The following is a 21495-nucleotide window of genomic DNA, read 5'->3' as shown; positions in this document are numbered from 1 at the left end:
TGATTTCTAAACATTTTATTTTGAAATAATTTGTGATAAAAACAAAAAAGCTCTGAAATTAATAAAATGGTGTAAATAAATACAAAAATACTTCCTTTATTATTTACTCTCTAAGACCTTAATCTCAAATCCTAAAAATGCCCCAAAAAGATACAACTCTTTTGCAGTGGAAAAAGGTCATGCCCGAAACACCACTTTTATTTTAAAACAATACTATAATAGTTGGCATTAGGTAAAGTATTGTAGCAGGGAAGTAACCCTTTCCATTCCACTCTCTTGATCTACATATATTATTAAGGGCATCATTTACTTCTTCAGCATTTTCATCCAATTCCTCGCTTTTATTGTCAGTGTCTTCAGTGGGTTGCATATTTTCACTACTCCTTCCGATGCTACAGGCAATATTGTGTAAGATGGCACAAACTATGACTGTCTATCCTGCAAACTCAGGCCTTAGTCGCAAATAATTTAGACACGGGAATCTTTCTTTAAGAATGCCAAAACTATTTCCAATTATGCGGCGTGTTTTTTTGTGGCAACGATTGAAAACTTCTTCAGCAGGATTATTGGGATTTCGGCGTAATGGTAGTATCAACCACCACCAATGCAGGCACAGCAGCAGTTGATTTTCAGCCGGCAAAGCATGACTGCGCTGTGTTTTGTGCTCTAATTTTTGTCCAACATTATTTAAAAGAAAATCCACCTGATTGGATTTAAACGGAAGCACTCCTTAAAATTGAAATTTTCTAGTCCCGAAAAATTAATTCGGTCTCTATAATTTCTAGCTTTAATCGCTTCTTCACTATTGTTGAACAAAAACTCAAGTCTTAACATTTTGAAAGCTTGACTAGTTATGATAATATGAATTTGCAAAGCGATCAGTTACCTTGCAAATTTTTGACAAACTTATCAAATTTTGCTTTGCAAAAATAGAGTTTACAGTTTTTGTGGAACGGAACAGCATAATTATATGCAAAGTCTTTGCGAATTACACTTTTCAGTATAAGCTTTGCACTTTGCACAAGAGAACGTACGTGGAACAGAAATTACAAAGAGAATATAAAAATTGCAAATACTTTGCAAATTACACTTATCAATTTCAACTTATCACTTATCAAATTTCATAGTTCTGTGGAACAGAAAACTTTGCAAATTGACGAAAAATTTGCAAAGTACAAAGTGAAAAGTTGATAAGTTGTTTTGTGGAATAGGGGCCTGGTCATTTGTTCTTCTGCTATCGCCCCCAAACTTAACAGCCAAACTCTAACTGAGCTATATAACAGCGACCACTTCCCCATTATAACTCACTTATCAACCCCCTTTTCCTGTAAAGGGTCGGCTAAGCCAAAATTTCTGTTGGACAAGGCAAATTGGTCGAAATTTCAGCAATTTTGCAAAAATTTTTCTGTTGCAAATCCCACAGACGATAATATAAATAAAGAAACTGCTACGATTACCAAAATAATCAAAACTTCTGCTCACCTCTCTATCCCCCAAACGGGAAAAAAAAAGCTTCAAAAATCATGTGCCTTATTGGTCGACGGAGTTATCTAAACTTAGAGAAGAAAAACAATCACTTTGGTTAATCTACAAAAGAATTCGCTCTATTGATAATCTAATAAAATACAATAAAGCCAATGCAGTGTTTCGGAAAAATATGAAAGAAGCCAAGATAGCTAGCTTACAGAAACTTACCGAAGCTATCACTCCGCTAACAAATCCCCAAAAATTATGGGCCGACATAAAAATGCTCTCAGGCTCCTATTCGCAAGTGAATCTTAAGGGGTTATATACACTTGTGTTGGAAAAATCGATATTTTTTATTGCATTTTCATAAAGTATATCCTTTTATGATTATTTCTTCTAAATTTTATAGAGATCTGAGCACTAGAACCAAAGTTACAGCTGTCAACAGCGCGCTCCTCCCATATGCCCCCAAGTACGTACCAAAACTTTAAACGCGATTATCTCGAAATGATGTTTTTTAAAAAGTACCGTTGCGGTGAGCAAGGTTTCTAAAGAACCATGCGACCTATCGGTCTAATTTTTTGCTAGCTACTTGAAAACTACAATATCTCGTACTTGAACGAAGGATTTTTTATTTGAAACAAGAGTTTTTTTTTGGGAATGAAAAAAATGAACTTTTAGACACACAAAAATCGATCTTTTCAGTAAAACCATCACCACTTGCGTAAAAATGTTTATTTCGCCAAATCCTTCGTTCAAGTACGGCGTTATAATATAAGCTAAAGAAAACTCTTCTTTTATTTGATTGCAGATGAACCATTACCTACTTATCATGCTCACCGCAAAGCGTCACAGAAAAAAAGTGTATCGACACAACAGCTGTAGTGCCAACAAATGAGCACATTTTTAACTGAAAAATTAAATTAAACAACTTTAAACATATATAAACATATCAACAGTGTTCAATTATTATTAAAAAATCCCGCCTTTGCAAAAAAAAATCTTAGAAAAACCGATTTTTTTTAGAAAATAAGTGTATATAACCCCTTAAATGTATAAACACTCCAAATGGCCCAATTTTCGACTCAAAAGACATAGCTAATCATTTCGCCTCTGTTTGGTCCGATTATTCGAACGATTCAAACTTCCACCACTCGTTTGTATCAAACAAAAATGCACTTCTCAGACGAAGGTACAGTAAAGATCACTCACCTCCATCTATTATCGAATCAGACATAACCATCGCAGAATTCGATTTCACTTTATCTTCAATGTCAGGCAAGACTCCCGGTGCAGACAGGATTTCATATCCCATGCTAAAAAACTGTCCTTTAAGTCTCAAAAATAGAATTATCAAATTGTACAACAATATTTTGTGTCAAGGTGTCTACCCTCAAAGCTGGAAAAATGCGGTGATAGTAGCAATTCCCAAATCCAATGTAGTGTCTACCGATGTTCTTGGTTACAGGTCAATATCACTACTCTGTTGCATGGGCAAACTACTAGAAAAAATCATATCAAAATGAATCTCGTGGTTCGCATTAAATAAAAACCTTCTCAGTCAAAACCAAGTGGCATTCAAGATAGGGCAAGGCACTATGGATGCTTTGCTCTATTTTGATGATTTCGGCAAAACTGCTTTATCGAAAAGAAACCACATATCCACTCTCAGTTTGGATTTCGAAAAAGCTTTCGACAGAGTTGGTTCTCATGTTATTCTACGACAGCTTGAAAAGTGGCAAATTGGTGAAAATATATTTAACTTTATTAAATCTTTCCTAACCAATCGGAAATTCATGACTAAAATCAACAACACTTTCTCGAACACGTACAATATGTACAATGGAATCCCACAAGGATCACCATTGTCTGTCATACTATTTGTAATCGCATTTAACGAAATCAGTACGATAATCTCTAAATATAAACTCATTTCGCATATTATTTATGCTGATGATGTGCTGATCTTATCCAAACAAAATAATCTAAATACTGTAAAAATACTTTCTTAAAAATCCTTACTGATATTTCAAATTGATCCAATTGTTCAGGTGCGAATATTTCTATAAATAAATGCAAACTATTCCATATTTGTAGAAAACACAAATGTAATAACTTCAATCTAAGTTATAATAATGTAAATATTGTAAATACTACTAGTCTTAAATTCCTAGGTTTAATATTCGATAAGAGACTTACTTTTAAGGAACATTGTACAAATCTACGTAAGCAACTAATTTCTAGGCTTAATATAATTAAGTATCTATCATCAAAATACTGTTTAATTCACATTTCTTCTCTCATCAATATTACAAGAGCTTTAATTTTATCTAAGATTGATTATGGTCTCCCTATCTACGGCAATTGTGCCAAAAGCAACATAAAGCAAATTTTCGCACCATATCATGCAGCTGTTAGAAGAAGTATTCGGGCATTCTCAACATCACCAATAAAGTTCATATTAACGGAAGCCGGACTCCCATCCATTGAGGAAAGAGTTTTACATACTTCGCAAAAGCTTATTCCAAAACTACTATTATGTAATAATAAGCTTTTGTATGGTATAGTAAAAGCCAAATGGACCGACGATACAAACTCCAATACTTCTTCCACTATTTCTAAATGCATTAAATTAGCCAAGGATCTAGATATTACAACTACACCGGAGGAAAAGTCTATCTCTTTTGCCCCATCATGGCTACTCAAAGATTCTTCGTTCGAGCTACATCTCCAAAAACATCATAAAAAGAACACCAACTCCAGGGTATATCAAAGTTTGTTCAAAGAGCTCATTGTACAACACTACGTAGATTGGAAACTCATTTTTACTGACGCTTCGAAGGCCGACTTCTACACGTCTTTTGCTATTGTTGATAACGGTGGAAATACGTTAAAAGCTGGTCACCTGCCCAATTACAGCTCAGTATACACCGCAGAGGCAGCAGCAATCTATAATGCGCTATCCCTAATACAAACCTCTAACTTAAAAACATTAATATGTACTGATAGCAAGTCGACAATCTCAGCTCTCCTAAATACATCCAATAAATCACACCTCATTGCGAAAATTAGAAACATACTAATTGGGAACACAAACATAAAAGTTATGTGGATCCCTGGACACGCCGGTATTACCGGAAACGAGTGGGCCGATCAAAACGCCAAATTGGCGGCAAAACAGCCATTGATTGTTTTCAACTATATCGAAAAAAATGATATAAACCATTTAATCGCTTCAAAACAAAAAGCCATAAAAGTTAATGCTTGGAAGAATGTGCAACACCACTACGCCATCTGCAACCAAGAGGGGAAAAAACCTACTTATCCGCCATCAGGCCGTTGTCAAGATATAAAAGCCTTTGTTCGACTTCGTCTTGGTCATACGTCATTAACGCATTCCCATTTATTAAATGGAAACCGTATTTCATCCTGCCTATATTGTAACTCGTCGTCCTTAACCATAACACATCTACTGGATGAATGCCCCTTCTTCAATTCAGCAAGGACCAGTATACTTCAGAATAATAAAGCTCTTGATTTATTAAAAATAACATCTATTGTAAACATCACTAAAATTTGTGAATTCCTATCGCATACAAAGTTAAAGAAATTTATTTAAGTTATCCTCCCTTTTTAAATTTATTTATAACATATAATTTTTAGTACATAAAAACATATTCTTCTTTACTAGCGAAGACACCGCTTATGCGATTATAGCCGAGTCAACAACAGCGCGCCAGTCGTTTCTTCTCTTCGCTACGTGGCGCCAATTGGATATTCCAAGCGAAGCCAGGTCCTTCTCCACTTGGTCCTTCCAACGGAGTGGAGGTCTTCCTCTTCCTCTGCTTCCCCCGGCGGGTACAGCGTCGAATACTTTCAGAGCTGGAGTGTTTTCGTCCATTCGGACAACATGACCTAGCCAGCGTAGCCGCTGTCTTTTAATTCGCTGAACTATGTCAATGTCGCCGTATATCTCATACAGCTCATCGTTCCATCGAATGCGATATTCGCCGTGGCCAACGCGCAAAGGACCATAAATCTTTCGCAGAACTTTTCTCTCGAAAACTCGCAGCGTCGACTCATCAGATGTTGTCATCGTCCAAGCCTCTGCACCATATAACAGAACGGGTAATATGAGTGACTTATAGAGTTTGGTTTTTGTTCGTCGAGAGAGGACTTTGCTTCTCAATTGCCTACTCAGTCCGAAGTAGCACCTGTTGGCAAGAGTTATCCTGCGTTGGATTTCCAGGCTAACATTGTTGGTGGTGTTTACGCTAGTTCCAAGATAGACGAAATTATCTACAACTTCAAAGTTATGACTGTCAATAGTGACGTGAGAGCCTAGTCGCGAGTGCGACGACTGTTTGTTTGATGACAGGAGATATTTCGTATTGCCCTCGTTCACTGCCAGATCCATTTGCTCTGCCTTCTTGTTCAGTCTGGAGAAAGCAGAACAACATGCGGGTGTTGAGGCCGATGATATCAATATCATCGGCATACGCCAGCAGCTGTACACTCTTATAAAAGATTGTACCTGCTCGATTCAGTTCTGCAGCTCGAATAATTTTCTCCAGCAGAAGATTGAATGAGTTGCACGATAGTGAGTCCCCTTGTCTGAAATCTCGTTTGCCATCAAACGGCTCGGAGAGGTCCTTCCCGATCCCGACGAAGCTTTTGGTCCCGCTCAATGTCAGTTTACACAGCCGTATTAGTTTTGCGGGGATACCACATTTCAGACATTGCGGCATAAAGGCAGCTCCTTTTCGTACTGTCCGAAAGCAGCTTTAAAATCGACGAAGAGGTCCTTTCACGGGTCTTTTCCAAGATTTGGCGCATGGTGAATATCTGGTCGGTTGTTGATTTACCAGGTCTGAAGCCACACTGATAAGGTCCAATCAGTTTGTTGACGGTGGGCTTTAATCTTTCACACAATACGCTCGATAGAACCTTATATGCGATGTTGAGAAGGCTAATCCCACGGTAGTTGGTGCAGATTGTGGGGTCTCCTTTTTTATGGATTGGGCATAGCACACTTAAATTCCAGTCGTTGGGCATACTTTCATCCGACCATATTTTACAAAGAAGCTGATGCATGCTCCTTATCAGTTCTTCGCCGCCGTGTTTGAATAGCTCGGCTGGCAATCCATCCGCCCCCGCCGCTTTGTTGTTCTTCAGGCGGGTAATTGCTATTCGAACTTCTTCTTGGTCGGGCAATGGAACGTCTTTTCCATCGTCATCGATTGGGGAATCGGGTTCGTCTTCTCCTGGCGTTGTGTGTTCACTGCCATTCAGCAGGCTGGAGAAGTGTTCCCTCCATAATTTAAGTATGCTCTGGGCATCGGTGACTAGATCACCTTGGGGGGTTCTACATGAGTATGCTCCGGTCTTGAAACCTTCTGTAAGCCGCCGCATCTTTTGGTAGAATTTTTCTGTCTACAAATGCGTCTCGCTTCCCTCTTCAACTCTCGGTATCTATCCCATCCCGCACGTGTTGTGGTCGATCGTAACGTTGCGAGGTAGGCAGCCTGTTTTCTCTCCGCTGCGACACGGCACTCCTCGTCGTACCAGCTGTTCTTTTGCGCCTTCCGAAAACCAATGGTTTCGGTTGCAGCTGTACGTAAGGAGTTTGAAATGCCGTCCCACAGTTCCCTTATACCGAGTTGTTGACGAGTGCTCTCAGAGAGCAGGAGTGCAAGCCGAGTAGAAAATCGCTCGGCTGTCTGTTGTGATTGCAGCTTCTCGACGTCGAACCTTCCTTGTGTTTGTTGGCGTGAGTTTTTTGCTGCACAAAGGCGGGTGCGAATCTTAGCTGCAACAAGATAGTGGTCCGAGTCGATGTTAGGACCTCGGAGCGCACGCACATCTAAAACACTGGAGACGTGTCTTCCGTCTATCACAACATGATCGATCTGGTTGGTAGTTTTTCGATCCGGAGACAGCCAGGTAGCTTGATGAATCTTCTTATGCTGGTATCTAGTACTACAGATAACCATATTTCGGGCCCCGGCGAAGTCGATCAGCCTCAACCCATTTGGGGATGTTTCCTCGTGGAGGCTGAATTTACCGACCGTAGTGCCAAAGATACCTTCTTTGCCCACCCTGGCGTTGAAGTCGCCAAGCACGATTTTGACATCGTGGCGGGGGCAGCTCTCATAAGCGAGCTCCAAGCGCTCATAAGAGTCATCTTTGGTCACATCGTCCTTCTCTTCCGTCGGGGCGTGGGCGCAAATCAGCGATATGTTGAAGAACCTCGCTTTGATGCGGATTGTGGCTAGACGTTCATTCACCGGAGTGAATGATAGTACTCGGCGACGGAGTCTCTCTCCCACCACGAATCCAACACCAAACTTTCGCTCCTTTATATGGCCACTGTAGTAAATGCCACAAGGACCTACTCGTCTTTGTCCTTGTCCCGTCCATCGCATTTCTTGGACGGCGGTGATGTCAGCCTTTATTTTCACGAGGACATCAACCAGCTGGGCAGCGGCACCTTCCCAATTAAGGGACCGGACATTCCAGGTGCATGCCCTCAATTCGTAGTCCTTATTTCGTTTTCCATGGTCGTCATCAAAAGGGGGGTCTCTCATCCGAGGCTGGTTGTTGCTATTCGCTGGGGTTGTTTTTTTACGTGGCGGGTCCCAAACCCAGCGCACAACCCTATGTAGGGGATATTTCGCCTTCTCACGTTAGCTCGCCTTCAAACGGATGTTCTTAGGCTACCCAGAGGATACTTGGTCAAAGACCGGAAGTCGTGAGCTGCTTGAGTCATATGTGAAAGAATCGTTTCTGGCCACTCCCAAGTGAATGGCGATCAGAGAACTTTCCTCACTTGCGTGAACTTCTACATATGACTCCATCCTCCATATTGCTTGTAAATATTTAATACATGGAAGGTTCCATCTTTATTATCTAAGTCTTTTATAATTAAGCCGTGAGCTGAAAGCCTCTGTAGCTAGTGCTCCTTATATTTAATGTCTAATAATAATTGTATTATTATTTTACAAATAATAAATAAATAAATGGCTTAGTTATGACACTTTATAGGTTTTCGGTTTCCGCCATTTTGTGGCCGTGGCAGTGGGATGATTTTGCCCATCTTTGAACTTAACTAGGGGTATGCGAATCCAGTTCGATTCGAATATCGAATATTTCGAATAGTTCGAACTATTCGAATTATACGAACTATTCGAATAATGCGAATATACGGGTCGAATCTCGGATCTCCTTCAGTATTGAGCTTAAAAAAATTCCAAGCAGGACTCCGATGTGTTGAAGACACAACCTCATTATTACTTCCCACACCAATTTCAGGTTCCACTTCCATAATCACATTTTCCTCTTCAGAATTATTGGAAGACATTTATTTAATTAAAAAAAAATAACCAGCGTTTGATTTTTTGAAAATTTTAAACGAAAAGTTCGAGTAATTCGAATAGTTCGAGTAATTCGAATAGTTCGAATAATTCGAATAATGCGAATATTCGGGTCGAATCTCGAATCGAATAATTCGGTTCGATTCGCGTCGAATAATTCGAAATTTCAAATATTCGCATGCCCTTAAACTTAACCGCCGAGAAATGCGTGTACCAAGTTTCATCATGATATCTCTATTTTTACTCAAGTTACAGCTTGCACGGATGGACGGACAGACAGACATCCGGATTTCAACTCTACTCGTCACCCTGATTACTTTGGTATATATAACCCTATATCTGACTCTTTTAGTTTTAGGACTTACAAACAACCGTTATGTGAACAAAACTATAAACTCTCCTTAGCAACTTTGTTGCGAGAGTATAAAAATCAGCCAAATCGGTTCAGCCGTTTATGAGTGATGAAATTACAAAGAAAATGGCATTGATCTTTATATATATAGATGTGTTTCACACAAAAAGATCATTTAGAGATTGAAATTTGTTACGAATATCGTTCGGCGTTCCTGTTGTCATCAATGTATGGCAGCCCAAGACACATAAACGAGTACTCCCGGGATGCGATGACATACATATGTACATATGTGTAGAATTAAGAATCGCGGTCAATCAGCAAGCGAGTGTCACGATATCACAGCACGACTTTTCAAACAGCAGCTACGATATTTAATATACTTTATTTTGAAGCAACGTATGGTATATATCGTGCTGTTAGATGCTGGATGTACTCTGTTAAGTTGCAAAAAAGAGGTTTGCCGCACGCACACATTATTCTTTGAGTGGTTGATGGTGGTTACACCAAATCAAATTGTTGTAATCAATTCCTGATGCAGAGAAAGATCCAGTATTATATGAAGTGATGAAAACCAATGTGGTTCATGGACCTTGCGGACCACCACTATCCACGTGCTTTTCTTTCGGAAACGTAAACTCGAAACATGGATATTCACTTTATTGGCGTAGCTCACCAGACGACAATAGCAGAATATTTAGCATTCACCTTAGAGGAGTGAATATTAAAGTCGACAACACATGGATACTACAATATTCGTCATGTTATCTAATTCACATTCAAAACTCATGTCAATACTAAATATTGCAGTTTGGTGAAATCGATCAAATACTTTTGCAAATTCATCACCAAAGAAAGCAACATGGCGGTTATTGGCCTTGAACAAGATGAGATCTACAAGTATCAAATGGGTCGATGCGTGAATTGCAATAAAGCGCTTTGTAGGAAATTTAATTTTTCAATTCATGGACGATTTCCGACTGTTGTGCATCTCTCAGTTCATTAGGAGAATGGTTGAACAGTGTATTTCAACCCATAGAATACATTACAGCTAATGGAAACACCGCCAGCAACAAAACTGACCTTGACGAGTTTTTTCTCTACTTTCGTCAGTGATCCGTTTGCGAGAAGATTGCTCTATTCGGAAATGCCTTGACATTATAACTACATGGAATGCATCGTCGAAGAAATAGTTGCACAGAAAGCAAAGCCAACCAGTAAATTGATATCCATGTGTGTTCTCAACTATTGCCTTAGGGCGAATTTATACAATGCGCACAAAAAACGACAATCGTTTCTACCTTTGATTGCTATTGATAAATGTTCAATTTCATTTGACTAATTGCGTACTGTAAATGGTACTTTTGGGAAGCATGCCAGCAGATACAATTGCTGGAACATGATAATCGCTGGAATCAAGCGATGGACGATGCGATCGCTACTTCGCATGCCAATGAAGTACGCACACTTTTCGCGATGATCATTTCAACATATCAGCTTTCGAATCTGCGCCAATTATGCGATACGAACAAAAATCATACTGTCGAAGACATTTTACATCGTATTCGCCAAGAATTTGAAATGGGCAAATTCCGATCGTTTTGACCATGAAGACGGAGCCGTGAATTATCCAGTGAAATTTCTAAATCCTTTGGAGAGGCTTGGTATGCCGCCGCATCATTCTCCTCCAAAAGTTGGATCTGTCATTATTATGTTTCGCAATCTTCATGTGCCGAAACTGTGTAATGGAACCCGACTGATTGTGATGGAACTATCGGATGCAAGGGGGCAGAATGATTTATTCTACGAATTTCTTTGAGTTCCAACGGTTTGACATTTCCAACGATTTGCTTATTCAGTTTTCAGCATTTAAAATGACAAATCAATAGGACACAAGTAAATCTAGTCGCTAGAAGTATGTGGCATAAATCTGGATATGCCTATTCCATGTTTTTCACACGGTCTGCTATAAGTGGCGTGTTTGTAGGTTCGAAACCCATCTTCTCTGTACTTTTTCGCACCGGAACAGAAACCAAAATATGTTGTTTTTCAAGCTGAGCTATATAGAAAAAAATCTAGAAAAATCGCAAATAAATAATTTAAACACAAAATGTAGTAAATTTAATTTTTTTTTCATTTAAAAACACATAATTTCACGCAAGACAACGCCTGCGGGGTCAGCTAGTATTTTAGTAAAAACACGGAGGCCACATCCACAGAAATTCTAAGAACATGAACATGGATTGACATTTAACTAGTTTCAAATCAATAATGTGATGTTCATTATTGTATGCTTTGGTATCGAACACTATCTGGCATTGACTGAATGGAGCCTAAGTTTAGCCGGTAATCGCTAGAAACAATGAATGTACTTGGACCTCTCATCATCTTAGAGGTGTCACCAAGTCGATATGGTTGGAGTGAGAACTGATAAGCTAGATGCTGGCACGTTTTTATAGCTAGTTCGGTTGTCTTTCTTCCATTCTAGATATATCCATTAAATATATAATGTTATATACTATACGAGTATATGTATATATGAACAAACAAGCACCTCACGTTAAACGATTGTGAATGTCTGCTTAAAAATCGTACTCAACTACTTTGGAAATATACTTATTAGTATACGAGTACATTGAGTGAATGGAGCATATACTAGATAGAAACCCTTTATAGACAGTTTGGTATCCAAATTCTGAAATGGTTGATAGAATGTCTCTCCTCCATTCAATATATATCCTTCCCCTATTTAATAAAAAATCCTACCAAGCCAAATTTGCTGGAATCGTATTTTTATACTGTTTAAAGGAATATATCTCAATGAAAAAAAATTTAGTAACAGTTCGAGAACCATATGATAAGGTCGAAAATATAAAGTCATTCGCTTAAAAATAAATTCAGGTTTCTTGTCCGACTCAAGAGATCGCTGTAAATTGAGGTGATAAGTTTTCGAAAGATAAAGACAAACTTGGGATGATTCCTTTAAAAAAAGTGATGACGACTGAGTTTCTTATATATTTCAAATAATGATATGTCAATTATCACTTAGATGTTAAGATGATCTGTCAGCTAACATAAAGTACAGTTCATTGTGGTTAAAATCTTTGATAATTGGATTAGATATTAGATTACATATACTATGGCAAAACATACTTAGTAAGACTTTTTAATTCAAAAATTCGTCAAAATTTTTTTCATAACTTTTTATGACTGCCAATGACATCTGTGCCAAATGTCACATCAAAATAATCATTATAGTTTAGTATACGCTTGTATTTCTGAAGTACATAAAATGCATTCAGCGATTTTTGCGATAACCGAAATTTTTCAGCAAATAAGTTCCATTAAATTTTGTGTCGGAACTAAATTCAGAAAGTTGGAAAAGGCCTTCGGTTTAAAATGTTTGTCGCGAGCAAGGATTTTTGATTGGTATGAATTATTCAAAGATGGTCGAGAACGCGTTGACGGCGAACCACGTCTAGCACGACCATCAACCGATGATCAACACGCCAATAAAATAAAAGAATTGGTGTTTGTCAAACGGCGATTAAGAGTTAGGGATCTTCGCGGAACTGTTGGAATATGGGAAGGATCAACGAAAATCAATTTGAAAGAAAAGTATCCTCTGGGTAGCTTAAGAACATTCGTTTGAAGGCGAGCTAAAGTGAGAAGGCGAAATATCCCCTACATAGGGTTGTCGCTGGGTTTGGGACCCGCCACGTAAAAAAACGACCATGGAAAACGAAATAAGGACTACGAATTGAGGGCATGCACCTGGAATGTCCGGTCCCTTAATTGGGAAGGTGCCGCTGCCCAGCTGGTTGATGTCCTCGTGAAAATAAAGGCTGACATCACCGCCGTCCAAGAAATGCGATGGACCGGACAACGACAAAGACGAGTAGGTCTTTGTGGCATTTACTACAGTGGCCATATAAAGGAGCGCAAGTTTGGTGTGGGATTGGTGGTGGGAGAGAGACTCCGTCGCCGAGTACTATCATTCACTCCGGTGAATGAACGTCTAGCCACAATCCGCATCAAAGCGAGGTTCTTCAACATATCGCTGATTTGCGCCCACGCCCCGACGGAAGAGAAGGACGATGTGACCAAAGATGACTTTTATGAGCGCTTGGAGCTCGCTTATGAGAGCTGCCCCCGCCACGATGTCAAAATCGTGCTTGGCGACTTCAACGCCAGGGTGGGCAAAGAAGGTATCTTTGGCACTACGGTCGGTAAATTCAGCCTCCACGAGGAAACATCCCCAAATGGGTTGAGGCTGATCGACTTCGCCGGGGCCCGAAATATGGTTATCTGTAGTACTAGATTCCAGCATAAGAAGATTCACCAAGCTACCTGGCTGTCTCCGGATCGAAAAACTACCAACCAGATCGATCATGTTGTGATAGACGGAAGACACGTCTCCAGTGTTTTAGATGTGCGTGCGCTCCGAGGTCCTAACATCGACTCGGACCACTATCTTGTTGCAGCCAAGATTCGCACCCGCCTCTGTGCAGCAAAAACGGTGTCTACAGAAGGTTTCAAGACCGGAGCGTACTCTTTTAGAACCCCCAAAGGTGATCTAGTCACCGATGCCAAGAGCATACTTAAATTATGGAGGGAACACTTCTTCAGCTTGCTGATGGCAGTGAGCGTACAACGACAGGAGAAGGCGAACCCGATTCGCCAATCGATGATGATGGAGTACACGTTCCATTGCCCGACCATGAAGAAGTTCGAATAGCAATTACCCGCCTGAAGAACAATAAAAGGCGGTGGCCGATGGACTGCCGGTCGAGCTATTCAAACACGGCGGCGAAGAACTGATAAGGAACATGCATCAGCTCCTTTGTAAAATATGGTCGGACGAAAGCATGCCCAACGATTGGAATTTAAGTGTCCTATGCCCAATCCATAAAAAGGGACACCCCACAATCTGCGCCAATCTGGGATGAACCTCCTCAACGTCGCGTATAAGGTTTTATCGAGCGTATTCTTCTTCTCATCTACTGGCGTAGACACCGATTGCGCGATTATAGCCGAGTTAGCAACAGCAAGGCTGTCGTTTAGTTTTCATTGTTACTGTTTTTACGTGTGGGTCCCAAACCCAGCGCACAACCCTGCGGAGGTATAGAGCGTATTGTGTGAAAGATTAAAGCCCACCGTCAACAAACTGGACCTTATCAGTGCGGCTTTAGACCTGAAAAATCAACAACCAGATATTCACCATTCGCCAATTTTTGGAAAAAACCCGTGAAAGGAGAATCGACACACACCACCTCCTTGTCGATTTCAAGGCTGCTTTCGACAGCACGAAAAGGAGCTGCCTCTATACCGCGATGTCTGAATTTTGTATCCCCGCAAAACTAACACAGCTGTGTAAACTGACGTTGAGCAGCACCAAAAGCTCCGTCAGGATCGGAAAGGACCTCTCCGAGCCGTTCGATACCAATCGAGATTTCAGACAAGGGGACTCACTGTCGTGCGACTCATTCAATCTTCTGCCGGAGAAAATATTTCGAGCTGCAGAATTTAATCGAGCAGGTACAATCTTTTATAAGAGTGTACAGCTGCTGGCGTACGCTGATGATATTGATATCATCGGCCACAACACCCGTGCCGTTAGTTCTGCTTTCTCCTGACTGGACAAGGAAGCAATGCAAATGGATCTGGCAGTGAACGAGGGCAAGAAATATCTCCTGTCATCAAACAATTAGCGAGTCATCGCGACTTTGCTCTCGCGTCACTGTTGACAGTCATAACTTTGATGTCGTATATGTTCTTGTCTATCTTGGAACCAGCGTTAGCACCACCAACAGTGTCAGCCTGGAAATCCAACGCAGGATAACTCTTGCCAACAGATGCTACTTTGGACTGAGTAGGCAATTGAGAAGCATAGTTCTCTCTCGACGATCGAAAACCAAACTCTATAAGTCACTCATAATTTCGGTGCTGCTATATGGTGCAAAGGCCTGGGCGATGACAACAACTGATGAGTAAACGTTGCGAGTTTTCGAGAGAAAAGTTCTGCGATAGTTTTATGGTCCTTGGGATGTAGGGCAGGTCGCCTCCTAGCTGGTGCATCCTGGGTAACGCTAAATGACCTGCGGCCTTCACGGCCTAACAACTCCCTGGACGACTTTGGCTTTGGACTGGTTTTTGAGAAACTCTTTTTTTGTATTGGATTTGGTAGAACCCTGGGCTGGTGGTGGCGGCATTCTGACACCTGAGTACGATGAGGTGACACTCATCAGAAATGGCTGACAGGCTAATGTCGCAACTGCCCCCGTCCCGTTAAAACCCTGGCAGGCCTCAGAGTACGTTCCCCCCCCGTCGTCGTTAAGTTGGCGTGGTAGGTGTATGTTGAGATAACTCCTTCTTTGCGCTGGTCGGCTCTGAACGTATTGCCTCATAAGGGCGTACGTCAACCCTCGCCTTGGCCTCGTCATCGAGATAACCTTGGGACCATAATAGGCGACTACCTTTCCGGGGGACGGATAGCGGCTCTGAGTGGGGACCCTTTTTGCATGGACAATTCTAAAAATTACCGTAAAACGACGAAGGGTGGTGAAAGGCTGTCGAAATCGGCACCCAGATCCAACCCGGGCGGGGATGCTGCTCCTATGGCGACGAAACCGTCGCCGAATAATGACAGCGACACGACAAAGACTCCGGTAGGTGTCTCCTCAGGTAGCAGACTGGGGGTAACCGGCGCTAAACCGCCGGCAACAGAGGTAGCGAAGGGTGGATCCCTCATACGCGGCGGAATCGCCAGCACTAGCAGGGGAACCTCAGCTAGAGTTTTGAAGGGATAGGGTAGCGGCGGCTATCTCATCGGTCTTCCTAAGGGTGGTCAAGGAAAACCCGGGGCCACCCCCGAAATGTGTGAGTGCCGGTTGGCACCACGGGCTGCACAAGCTCACAAGTTGTGCTGACGGGAGATCGGCCACTTTATATAAGAAGGCAGTCTCTCAGGTGGGGAAGGTCTGGAAGGGAGCCAGACTGGAGGCCGTGGCCAAAGAGGATCTTCCTCTTCGTCCTAGGGCTCGCGTTTGGCTGCCGGCCGAACCTTCCACTCCGAGTGAGATTGAGGAAATCCTCAGATATTGTAATCCCTCACTTCCAACGCAGGACTGGAGAGTCTTAAGGCTGGAGAGGACTGATGAACCGTATCGGCAAGCGCTGATAATGCTAAACACGGAATCCATCGGTCCTCTCAGCAAAACAAAGGGAGCCATAAGTTATGGTTTTGAGATGGTAGTGCTGAAAGTACTTCCATCGGATGCCAGAGCTGATGGCCCCCAAGCTCCGGTGGCTGCGGGGGACCTGACAAAGGGTACGGACGGTCAAACGACTGTGGAAATCGATGCGACAGAGGGCGCCGACGGTCAGACGACCGTGGAAGTCGATCCGAATCTCTCGGATGTGGCGAGTGTTGGGGGCGGTTCATCGATTGGCGACTCCGTCTTCAGCCTCGAACAAATGTTTGAGGAAGTTCGGGTCGATCACGATTTGGGCGCTGAAATAGCGCTCCTGGAGGAAAGTCTGAAGGATGAATTCCTCCAGATTAACCTCCAGCATGCGAAGGCGGCTTCCGCCAATCTATTGCTCCGTCTGGAACAAGACGGAGCTGATGTCGTCCTGATCCAGGAACCGTGGCTGACTGGCAACGGGATCTCTGGATTGAGGACAAAGAGCCATAGGCTCCTGGCGGCCAAGGATGCAGGTAGGAACAGAGCCTGTATGCTGGTTAGGAATGAACTAACGGTATTTCTTTTACCTAATTTCAGCAGCGCTGACATAGTGACAGCGAAATTGGAGTGTGACACCGGAGATTTCTGGCTTATCTCCGCATATATGCCACACGATGATGTGGTGGAGCCGCCTCCCTTACTGCTGAGGAGGACCTTAGCCGAAGTGTCTAAGGCTAGCACTGGCGTCATCATCGGTTCCGACGCTAACTCGCGGCATCAGATCTGGGGAAGCTCGGATACTAACAATAGAGGTGAGTCACTTTTTGATTTCATTATTGGCGAAGATCTTCGCATTTGTAATAGAGGAAACTCTCCTACTTTTGTGACCGCAGGCAGGGAGGAGGTTCTCGACCTCACCCTAACCTCACTAGCGATTGCCCCGCTGATCTCGAACTGGAGGGTCCTCGACGATCACTCCTTTTCGGATCACAGGTACATCGAGTTTTGTCTAGTCGGAGAAGGTCCGCCTAGGAAATCTTTTAGGAACCCTAAAAAAACGGACTGGGAAGGTTACCGCAGGAGGCTTCGGCAAACTCTCCCACGCGCACCGGGGGTGGACTCGTTGGCCACTACCGATGCGGTGGAGGAGTGGGTTGAAGTCTTCAGCTCAGCGTGCAAGGCTGCGCTGGAGAGGTCTTGTCCACTTAGATCGCCAAAGGGCAAAGAGAAACCTCTATGGTGGACTACAGAGCTCTCAGACATTAGGGCGGCTTGTAGACGGCTTTTCAACAGGGCCCGCAGAAGTGGGCTATCTGATGACTGGGCTTTGTATAAAGTGGGACTTTCAATATATAAGTCCGAGTTAAGAGAGGCCAAGAGGACCTCGTGGAAGTGCTTCTGTGAAAAAGTGTAAGGCTGCCATGAGTCCTCGAGATTCAGGCGTATTCTCGCAAAAACCCCAGTGTCCCTGGGGTATCTCAAGGACGCAAATGGGAAGTGAGCCCTCAGTAGTGAAGAAACACTTCAGATGCTTCTCGACGCTCACTTCCCGAGCAACATGTCCTCTGTGAGGAGATCTCTCAGGGTGCCGCAGGACGATTGTGCGGCCTTTGTCGGCATCCTGGATGAGCGACACTTGATGTGGGCGATTAACTCGTTCAAGTCCCCGGGACCAGACGGCATCATACCAGTGCAGCTGCAACAGGCTGTTAAGGTGTCATGCAGCTGGTTGGCACCTATCTATGCGAACTGCATCAGATTAGGTTACATCCCGGGGGCCTGGAGACGAGTCAAGGTTACGTTCATCCCGAAGGCTGGCAGGGGCTCCCATGTCACGGCCAAGGATTTCAGGCCAATCAGCCTCTCCTCCTTCTTGTTAAAGACTCTGGAGAGACTGATGGACTGGTATATAAGGAAGAGCATTCCGAGAGACTATTTGTCAAGAGCACAACATGCTTATCGCAAAGGCAGGTCAGTAGACACTGCCTTGCATACTATCGTGTCATGGCTCGAAGAAGCCATGGAAGCCAAGGACTTCGCTGTTGGGACCTTCCTTGATATCGAAGGAGCTTTCAACAATGTCCTGCCTGAGGCAGTAGTAACTGCTCTTGACGGTCTCGGGGTTGAATCGAACCTCAAGTGCCTCATTCTCAGTCTTCTGTGCGACAGAGTGATCGAAACGGAATGGGGCAGCGCGCGCGCGAGGCGTAGTGTGAGTAGGGGAACACCACAAGGTGGGGTTCTCTCTCCTCTTCTATGGATCCTAGTCGTTGACGAACTGCTCAAAAAACTAGAGGATCGCGGCTGTCGGGTGATTGCCTACGCAGACGATGTAGCACTTATGGTCAAAGGAAAGTTCCTTAGCACCGTGTACGAGTTGACGCAGGGATATCTCAGCGTTGTAACAAAGTGGGCGGTCGGAAGTGGACTCGCCATTAATCCAAATAAAACAGAAATGGTTTTATTCAGTCGTAAATATAAAATCCCGGCGGCACCGTTGCCGCAGATGGGAGGTATTCGCCTGCAACCGGCGGATACAGTGAAATATTTAGGGCTCATCCTGGATAAGAAGCTTTCATGGAAGCCGAATATCGAGGAGAGAGCAAAAAAGGCATCTATTGCCTTATACTGCTGTAGAGGAGCTATTGGAAAAAGATGGGGTCTGTCACCGAAAGGGGTCCTCTGGCTCTATGACACCATAGTCAAGCCCATCTTGTTCTATGGTATCTTCATGTGGTGGAGGGCTTTAGGGAAGACCACACTGGCCAATAAACTCGAAAGCGTTCAACGGGCCGCGCTAATTAGCATGTGGTGCATTCAGATCTACCCCAACCATGGCACTTAATGCAAATTTGAACATAACGCTAGTGGACATTGTCGGTAGGTGCACAGCCGCGAAGGTGGCTATCAGACCCAGAGAATCTGGATTCTTAAAGGAACGCGTATCTGGACATTCGGATATCCTCTCAGACTTTGACTGCATACCGGATCATCTGGATCATGGAGTCGCCATACCGAACTCTGTGGAGGGGAGGTGTGGGTTGGAAGAAGCCGTTGGAGGGGGGCAGTAAGCTTCTTCACGGATGGGTCAAAGCTTGGGGGGAAGGTTGGTGGAGGGGTCTACTGTCGGGAGCTCTCCATCAACTCCTGTTTCAGACTTCCCGACTACTGTAGTGTATTCCAGGCTGAGGTCGCAGCCATCAAGGTCGCAGCTGATATGCTGCTACGGAGTGCATCCACCTTCAGAGAAGTGACTATTCACTCAGATAGTAGAGCGGCTATATTAGCCTTGAACTCATTCACAGTGCGTTCAGGGCTGGTCGAAGAATGTCTAACGTCACTATCTCTAGTAGCTAGAGTTTTTGTGATTAGACTGGTGTGGGTGCCGGGCCATAGCGGAATTGCAGGCAATTGCAAAGCTGATGAGTTAGCAAGGAAAGGTACCCTAGAATCATTATCGGTAGAATGGGAACGCATCGGTGCTCCTGTCTCTTCTTGTGGTCTACTGCTGGATAATTGGGCCACGCGGATGCTCGTCCAACGCTGGGCCAGCACCGGCACTTGTGCGGTTGCAAAAGCCTTCTGGCCCAGGATAGATCGTCGGAGATCTAATGATCTCTTAGCCCTGAGTAAGGCTAACCTCTCACTGTTAGTGGGTCTTTTAACAGGCCACTGTCCTATTGGCCTACATGCGGTAAGAATGGGAATCTTACCGGATGCCGACTGCAGAAACTGTTTGGAAGAGGATGCGGTAGAAACAAGCCAGCACTTCCTGCTTGACTGTCCCGCTTTTGGGAGGTCAAGACTCAGACACTTGGGGTCGCATACCTTTGGACACCCCACCGAACTGGCGGGTGTCGAGGTTAAGCGTCTGTGTAACTATGTATTGGCTACAAGGCGCTTCGCCAATTCGTAACATGGGAGTTCCTTTTCTATGGCATCACAAAGGACTAATTATTAGTCTACGTGGGATCTTTGATCAGCCATCTTACCTAACCTAACCTAACCTTTATGGTCCTTTGCGCGTTTGCCCCGGCGAATATCGCATTCGATGTAACGATGCGCTGTATGAGTTATGAGACGACATTGACATAGTTCAGAGAATTAAAAGACAGCAGCTACGCTGACTATGTCATGTTGTCCGAATGGACGAAAACACTCCAGCTCTGAAAGTATTCGACGCTGTACCCGCCCCGGAAGCAGAGGAAGAGGAAGACCTCCACTCCGTTGGAGGGACCAAGTGGAGAAGGACCTGACTTCGCTTGGAATATCCAATTGGCGCCACTTAGCGAAGAGAAGAAACGACTGGCGTGCTGTTGTTGACTCGGCTATAATCGCGTACGTGGTGTCTACGCCAGTAAAGAAGAAGGTGTGAAGCTATTCGTAAAACGAGGCAGACGTTATAGGCCGACAACTCTTGGCAAATACAATAATAGGTACATATGTACATATACATATATGAGTTAGTACGACGAGCTCTATGAGCTGCACGGCAACATTGATATAATAAAACACATTCCGACGAATGCACTTGTTAGGCCATAATCAACGCAGTGTTTTCGGCCCAGACTGACCTACAGTTTTGATGCCAAAGAAGAAGAAGAGTGGAAGCTGCAACCTCTAAAATAGCAAAACATTAAAAACAGTTTCTTTGGCCAGCGCTGGAACATTATCTGTGTGCATAACTCTGAATAAGTTAAGAACGTTTAAACTCCCATTGTTATATTTTTGGTATCTCTCACAAGCTATGCGCTCTCACTCTCTTTCCCTTTTTTAACCAAGAGCACACAGTACGTAAAAACCAGCCTCCAGCTAAGCAATTAAGCATGAATGTGAAATAAAAAAGAAAGAACAACCAAAAAATTAAGTGACAGCGCAGCCACAATGCTGAAATTCACAACAACTGTCATAGGAGAGCACAGAAAAAACCAACATCAACCCAGTGACCCAGTAAAAACGAACGGGGAATCTAAATTAATTAACCGATTGCGAACAAATTGCTGCTGGCGGAGCGATAAATGCATATGCATGCGCCGGGGACTAAAGTTGTGAAATAGAGCAATCGGATGTGGCAAGTGCATGGTGCGGAGAGAAGGTGCGAGGAGAGGGGAAAGTT

At 43.3% G+C, this 21495-nt stretch overlaps 1 protein-coding gene across 1 annotated transcript; it reads left to right on the top strand.

Annotated features, from left to right (window-relative positions):
• The first annotated feature begins 15809 nt into the window (after nt 1-15809).
• On the top strand, nt 15810-21220 carry LOC125777517 (uncharacterized). The gene is made up of 3 exons (XM_049452622.1): nt 15810-15920; nt 16105-17191; nt 21162-21220. The coding sequence occupies exons 1-3, from the start codon at nt 15810-15812 to the stop codon at nt 21218-21220; spliced, it is 1257 nt and encodes a 418-aa protein (XP_049308579.1).
• Nucleotides 21221-21495: the final 275 nt, after the last annotated feature.

This window comes from Bactrocera dorsalis, chromosome 3, assembly GCF_023373825.1.
Source record: "Bactrocera dorsalis isolate Fly_Bdor chromosome 3, ASM2337382v1, whole genome shotgun sequence".
In the NCBI taxonomy this organism is placed as follows: Eukaryota; Metazoa; Arthropoda; class Insecta; order Diptera; family Tephritidae; genus Bactrocera; species Bactrocera dorsalis.
This window is presented reverse-complemented; position numbering and strand designations above follow the sequence as displayed.

Coding starts and splice junctions, on each gene's coding strand:
- LOC125777517 (XM_049452622.1), top strand. CDS start 15,810: ATGGCGACGAAACCGTCGCCGAATAATGACAGCGACACGACAAAGACT. Junction 15,921..16,104: donor CTAAACCGCCGGCAACAGAG/GTAGCGAAGGGT, acceptor GGGCTGCACAAG/CTCACAAGTTGTGCTGACGG. Junction 17,192..21,161: donor CTCGGATACTAACAATAGAG/GTGAGTCACTTT, acceptor TTTTTAACCAAG/AGCACACAGTACGTAAAAAC.